General features: G+C 53.2%; 1 protein-coding gene across 1 annotated transcript in view; it reads left to right on the forward strand.

The window, feature by feature from the left end:
• Nucleotides 1-235: 235 nt before the first annotated feature.
• The window catches only part of LOC311374863 (protein sidekick-2-like), a gene marked incomplete at both ends in the record, with an annotated part of 9733 nt that continues 2667 nt past the window's right edge, over nt 236-7301 (forward strand). The window contains 5 exons of the mRNA XM_084490612.1: nt 236-464; nt 2767-2904; nt 3728-3937; nt 4797-4922; nt 6686-6850. Coding sequence (XP_084346738.1) covers nt 236-464; nt 2767-2904; nt 3728-3937; nt 4797-4922; nt 6686-6850 — 868 coding nt within the window. The remainder of the gene's footprint in view (nt 465-2766; nt 2905-3727; nt 3938-4796; nt 4923-6685; nt 6851-7301) is intronic.

Raw genomic sequence — 7301 nt, forward strand, 5'->3', positions numbered from 1 at the left:
ACTTACAAGACGTCAACTCCAGGCATTCAGATGGTGGGTTTAGATGTGTTGGGTCTTGGGTCAGTTTTTGCTATAGTCAAAGTCAGCTTTATTGTGAATTGCTTCTCATGTAGACACACAAAGCAATCGAGAAGACGTTTCTCACTATCCCACGGGTGAACAGATAAAGTGACAAGACAAGACAACAGATAAGACCAGACATTTTCCTTACACAGCTAAAAGTAAACCCCTGGTCATGACCCCCACCCCGCCGTGCGCCGTGCCTCCGCCCCTCCAGGTCTACTTCTGGGAGTTCCAGCGCAAGAACGACACAGAGCGGCTCCGCACACTCTTCATGCCGGAGGGCGGCGTGAAGCTGAAGAACCTGACGGGCTACACCACCTACATGATCAGCGTGGCCCCCTTCAATGCCGCCGGCGACGGGCCCCGGAGCCCTCCCACCAGGGGCCGCACGCAGCAAGCCGGTGAGGAGAGGGCGACCCGCTGGGGTCCAAGTGGATGAGTTGGATGCAGTGTTGTCGGGGGCCGGCATTGAGCCGGCTGTGATTGGACGAGAGCCTAGAATGGAGATGAGGAGGAGGAGGAGGAGGAGGAGGAGTGGGAGGAGTAGGAGGAGGAGGAGGGGGGGATGAGGAGGAGGAAGAGTGGGAGGAGTAGGAGGAGGAGGAGGGGGGGATGAGGAGGAGGAAGAGTGGGAGGAGTAGGAGGAGGAGGAGGGGGGGATGAGGAGGAGGAAGAGTGGGAGGAGTAGGAGGAGGAGGAGGGGGGGATGAGGAGGAGGAAGAGTGGGAGGAGTAGGAGGAGGAGGAGGGGGGGGATGAGGAGGAGGAAGAGTGGGAGGAGGAGGAGGAGGAGGAGAAGGAGGATCGGTGAAGTGCTGTGAATGAAGGACATCCACCCCCCCCCCCCCCCCCTCCCCCCCCCCCAGCCCTGCCACCCACATTCATCACATGGGAAATGTGGACTAATAGGGCCGTGTTGAGAGTACAGCAGGTGGTGCAGATAGGCTGAGGGCTGGTTTAACGAGGTGGCGCCCTGGGAGGAGAGAGTGAAAGGAAACGAACAGCGTCAACGATGTGAATCCTCCCCGTCCTCTTTTCAAGAGTCGAATCTTTAATTGAAATGAGGATGTAAGTCGATGCGCGCTGTCGTAATCCCACGCATCATGAGATTAATCCCCAGACGGGAACAGAGAGAGAGAGAGAGAGAGCCATACGCGCCCAATCAGCTGCTCCAGTCTGGTGGAATCCTCGCGCTTTCCTGTTGTGGAAAGCAGCGTGATAATAAAACACCCGAGTCTATGAAACACATCGTTCACCGTCCAACACCGAGCCAAAGCACACACCCATGCACATAAATGCGCACAAACAAACACACAGTCACGCACACACACACACACACACACACACACACACACACACACACACACACACACATATACACGCACACAATCACATGCATTCCTTTCCTGAAAGCCCACCTCATAATAACATTCATGGGAACATTAGAGAAAGAGTGAGAGACAGAGAGAGTGTTTACACACAACAGGGAGAGTGAGAGAGACAGATAGAGAGGCATTAAACAGCACAGAGGGAAAGAGAATGATGCACACAGGAGAGAGAGAGAGAGAGAGAGAGAGAGAGAGAGACAGCAGAGAGAGAGGGATTATACACAGTAGAGCGAGAGACAAAGAGATAGATCACGCTCAGCAAATAGAGAGCGAGAGAGAGTGAGTGAGACAGAGAGACACACATTACATTCAGCAGCGAGAGACACGTACATGCACTCACACACGCATACACACGTCGCACAGGCACACATTACACACACACGCATTACACACTCATGTTACACACAGAGTCTCTCCATCCCCCTCCCCTGCCACACAGAGCAGGAAGTGTATGACAGGCCCCGGATCTAGGATAACAGTGGGGAGAGGAGGAGGCTTGATGGGGGGGTGGTGGTGGTGATGGTGGGGGGGGGGGGGGGGGGGCAGGGGGAGCTGGGGTTCCTGGCAGCCGATGTGTATATGCTTACCCATCGCTCTTTCATTTCTCATCACAAAGAGCCTCTTTGTCTGTTCGCATAAGTGTTTCGCACAGAGTTTAGCGAGACAAACAGGGCTCCGTGTGTCCCTAGCCCCGGCCCTGTCACAAGCCCCGTCACAGTGTGTGTTAGCCCCGCAGCCCCCAGGCTAACTGTGAGGGCTGTGGACTCACATGACCGGGGGAACACATGCTGGTGGTCATTTCTTTTCTGTTGTTTTGTTTTCATGGTTTTTCGACGTTTCTCTCTCTTTCTGGTTGCGTCAAAGTGTCAAAGGCAAGAAAGTTGCGTGCATGTCAAAGTTTTGGCACTTTCAACCCCCGTGTGGCGAAACCTACATAGTTTAGATTCTGGGGTTTTGAAGCTTTTTGAACAAACAACCAAAGTGTTTGCAGATCATATTTTCATGCTGTTGTGAATTGTTCATGCCCTGCGGGTGTGTCTGTGCTCGTCTCAAACCTCAGTACAGTGTGACACAGGGTTCAGAAATCTGGACGTGTCTTTGTAACTCTGTGTGTCACATAAAAATTGGGACGAATCTCCATTTGCCTCTGCCCTTTATTGCGCTGAATCCCGTGGAGTGTGTGGAGCCCATATGGTGTCTGCTGAGTGCACTCGTAATGATTCCTCATTGGTTTTTCATCCCCATCTGCCTGCTGACCTCTGCTGACCTCTGCTGACCTTTGCTGACCTCTGCTGACCTTTGTCTTGGTTCCTCAGCGCCCTCGGCTCCGGGCTTCATCCACTTCAGTGAGCTCACCACCACCTCGGTCAACGTGTCTTGGGGGGAACCCACTCACCACAACGGCATCCTGGAGGGCTACCGGCTGGTGTACGAGCCCTGCAGCCCCGTGGACGGTAGGACCCAATCTCTGCTCACCTCACCATCTCTCTCTCTGTTGCACCCTCTATCACCCTCTCTCTCTCTCTGTCTCTCTCTCGCTCTCTATTGCTCTGTCTCTCTCTATCGCTCTCTCTCTCTCGCTCTCTCTATCGCTCTCTCTCCCACTCTCTCTATCGCTCTCTCTCTCCCACTCTCTCTATCGCTCTCTCTCTCTCGCTCTCTCTATCGCTCTCTCTCCCACTCTCTCTATCGCTCTCTCTCTCCCACTCTCTCTATCGCTCTCTCTCTCCCACTCTCTCTATCGCTCTATCTCGCTCTCTCTCTCCCACTCTCTCTATCGCTCTCTCTCCCACTCTCTCTATCGCTCTATCTCGCTCTCTCTCTCCCACTCTCTCTTGCTCTCTCTCTCTCTCGCCCAGAGATGTTCTAGTTACCCAGCATTAGGAGAGTTTAGGAATTCGTGCTGAAAGTTTATGATCTGGAGATTTGACTCTCTTGCTTTTCTCTCAAGTAAATTGAACAAAATCGCATCACGGCAGTGCGGATATGCTACTGAGTGTACTTATACGTGTTAACCCAAGCTAATACAGACTGTATTAATACTCTAGTAGAGCCCTTACCGCCCCAGGCTCCGTCTACATTATAACCCTCACCAAGGCAACACCTGTATAACCGCTCGCACCTGACAATAACCACGTCTATAACACTGCTCCACTAATCCCATGTGTGTGTTGTTGTTGTTGTTGTTGTTGTTGTTGGCGTGTGTGTCTGAGCCCCCCCCCCCCCCCCCTAACGGCCGGCTGGTGAAACCCTCTCTCTAAATGTGGTCCTGTCCAGAGTCCTCAGTGGCCTGTGCCGACTGTCTCCACTCCCCCTCCCCCCCAGGGGTCAGTAAGACCGTGACGGTGGACGTGAAGGGCGGCGGGCCCCTGTGGCTCAAGCTCAAGGACCTGGCGGACGGGGTCACCTACACCTTCCGCATCCGGGCCAAGACCTTCATGTACGGCCCCGAGGTGGAGGCCAACATCACCACCGGCCCCGGAGAAGGTAAGGAGGACCGTCCGGCCGCCCTCTTGTTTCGGTGGGTTATAAAGAAATAGAAATCCATGCGCTTTCGGTTAGACGGCCATCTCAGAGCCTCGTCCGCCATCGTCTGCGTGTGATTCCACACAAGCCAACGCCGACCCTAAAGCCGCGTGCGATTCACCGCCGCACGGCAACTCGCCGCCGCCGCCGCCTCCGTTCGCTTCAATGAGGGAGGGAGGGGCGGCAGAGGGGAGGCGGTGACACCCGCGGCGGTTGGACCAGGAAGCGGTTGCTGCCGCCACGCCTGGCCCTTTCACACCGCCGCGTGGAACCTTCCGGCAGGCGGCAAGGCGGAGCTGAAACATTTCAGAAATGTTTCAGCTCCGCACGCTGAGTGAGTGAGCCGCAGTCCACAGTGATGACAAGCAAAACTATAAACGGTGTGTGTGCGTGTTGGGGGCGAGATGATAAAGGCTTTGGCCGTTGTCCGTGGTCCACACACTTCGATACGACGATACACATCATGGTGACTACACATTTTAAAGACCTATGATACGAATAACCATTTCAAACGGTACCTTTGGGCCATTCCCAGGCACGCATTTCCCCCTAAAAGGATAAAGACTATCCACACAATGCTCCGATCCGTCCAGCAGGCTGCTTGACGCGGAGGTGTGTCTCACTCCAGTGGGCCATTCCCAAGACACGTCCTCACAGGTCTCACCCCGTTCGTCTCGCGCCCCTGTCCCGTTGGCTAAGGGAGAGAGAATCCCCCCCGCTGTGTGTGTGACTCAGACCGCTGTCATCCATGTGAAGCCCCGTTGCCTCTGCCCTGGTTCTCCTACCCTAACCTCTCCGCGTTCCTCTCCCTGCCCACCAGGGGCCCCAGGACCCCCCGGGGAGCCCTTCATCTCCCGCTACGGATCGGCCCTCACCATCCACTGGTCCAGCGGGGACCCGGGCCGCGCCCCCATCTCCCGCTACGTCATCGAAGCAAGACCCTCAGGTAGGGGGGAATATGAATTTTACATTTCAATTTTACATTTTAAGCGCATTTAGCCAAGACATTTGTCCAAAGCGACTCAACAACCATTCATTCACACATCCACACCGACAGCGGTGTCAACCGTGCGAGGCGATAGCCAGGCGGGATCAGTCAGGGTGAGGCGCCTTGCTCCGGGACAACTCGACACTGGAGCGAGGACGAGCCGGGGATGGAACCAGTCAACCTGTTCCTCCTCCTGAGCTACGGCACACCCTTATGTGCGATGAATGCAAGAAACCTATCAGCCAGAAATGTTTAAACGTGAATAAACGACACTGTGTGCTTGAGGCGGGACCTTGGGCACGAGGTCCATCCCCCCACGTTTGACTTGCTGTAACAGAGAGCGTGCCACCGGTATGTTAACGGACTACTAGATTGCAAACTGCTAGCGGGACGGATGGCATCTGGTTCCAGGATGGACTGACGGGCAGGTCTCATGGTAGGAGGCTCTCTGAGATGAAAGAGGGATTACCGCACGCTGCGTGGAATGAGGGTGGAGGTGGGGAGTGGCGACTCTGTCCACACCGGGAGGGGGTTGTTATAGCAGGCCCACGCTTGAAACATGGCTTATGTCTAATCCCGTAGGGGATAGCGAAAGAGATCGTTAAACTGACACTCTGTCCTTCTCCTGGAGGCCTCCTGGTTCTGCCTTATCTCTCCCTTCGTGCACACTGAACCCTCACACATCCCTGCGCTGTTCTGGTTTCAAGACCTCCACCCCCTCCTCCGTATATGCCGCTCACTTTCCCCTTTGACCCCCTCTGAGCAGCCTGTTAAAGCGCAGGTGAACCCCCTGCTTCAGCTGGAATTCCTTCCTAGAACTCTGGGCTGAGAGTTCTAGGAAGGAGGGGGGGACGTGTGATCCCCATGGTTACGACCCAAGCTTACTTTGGAATAGTTTTTCTTTAGCTTGTACCGTTGTGGTATATCAGTGTTTTAACGAGGGATGTTGTGTATGAAAAGCGCCACGCACAATGGCGTCATACTACTAAGTGTCAGAGGAGCTAAACCCTGTGTTGAACGTGGCCGTCAACCGCTGCCCACACATCCGCACACGCCTTGCCGCTGGTGTCCCTCGAGTGTGATGTCGATGTACTACAAAGCACTTTGAAATCACGAGAAGAACGCCACCTGCGTTCGGAGCAGAGTGGAAGGTTCAGTCTGTTGGGAGGCGACTGGCAAAATCCTAGGATTTGACTCCTACGATTGTTTTCTCTAAATGAAGGCCTTTTTAATTTTAAGTAACAATGACAATGAAATGGCACAGATTACTATGTTGACGATCATACAAGACATATTACCACATTTAAGCGATAAAGAAAGTTGAAGTCACAGTGCTCCCTCACTGCTCCTTTAAACGGCTCCCACTTCTTTCGGGGATTGTTTGGTGCGTGCGTGTCAGCGTGTCGTTGATGGACCCTGAATGCTTTTGCAGCGAGAGTAAGCGAGAGTAAACGTCAGACGGCCCCTCGCCGTCGGTGTTAAAATATTACCTCCGCCGCAATTTACGACGTCGGTTGGACGGCAGTCAATTTTATGGCAGCTGTGAAATGGATGATTATTACGTCTGGACCCCTTGTCAATTACCCTCAGTGCTGCCAAGTAATTGTGAATTCATATTCCCCGACAAACATTGTAAATAGAGTCGTTATCAAACAACAACCCAATGTTTGACATGCTTTGCCGGGCCATAACGAACCAACCCTCCCTCATTTGTCACACAGACGAGGGATTTTGGGACATACTGATCAAGGACATCCCCAAGGAAGTGACATCACACACCTTCAACATGGACATCCTCAAGCAAGGGGTCAGCTACGACTTCCGGGTCATCGGGGTCAACGACTACGGCTATGGCTCTCCTAGCTTGCCCTCTCCCTCCATATCTGGTAAGAGCTAACGATAACACTCATAACATGAGGACAGTTGGTGCAAGTGCCAGGTCCCATCAATGTATGAATATTTATTACACAGCTCTTCTTAATGCTGTAGAATGCTCCGTTCACTTGAATGGGCCTTCCCGACTTCCGGCGGTCAATTATTTTTGTATAACTGACCGTTGCTAAGCATATAATGACCAGGATGGATTTTTTGCCTCTTATTCACGTCTTTTGTATCGCTCCGCAAGTAGTCTGGTAACTTATCAACCCCAGCGTATTTGGTTACTAAGCGACATCAACGTCTTTGGCAAACTATTTCTCTGCTGATCAACACTACGAATGATAACAAATAAATTGTAAAAAGACACACCGTGTGAAGTATTTCTTTTGTTTTGGCAAGTAGCCGCGTAATAAGCGGGATAATGTATAGAACGCCGGTCAAATTAGCTCCTTCAGGGAG

This window comes from Micromesistius poutassou, assembly GCF_964030765.1.
Source record: "Micromesistius poutassou genome assembly, contig: SCAFFOLD_1566, whole genome shotgun sequence".
Taxonomy (NCBI): domain Eukaryota; kingdom Metazoa; phylum Chordata; class Actinopteri; order Gadiformes; family Gadidae; genus Micromesistius; species Micromesistius poutassou.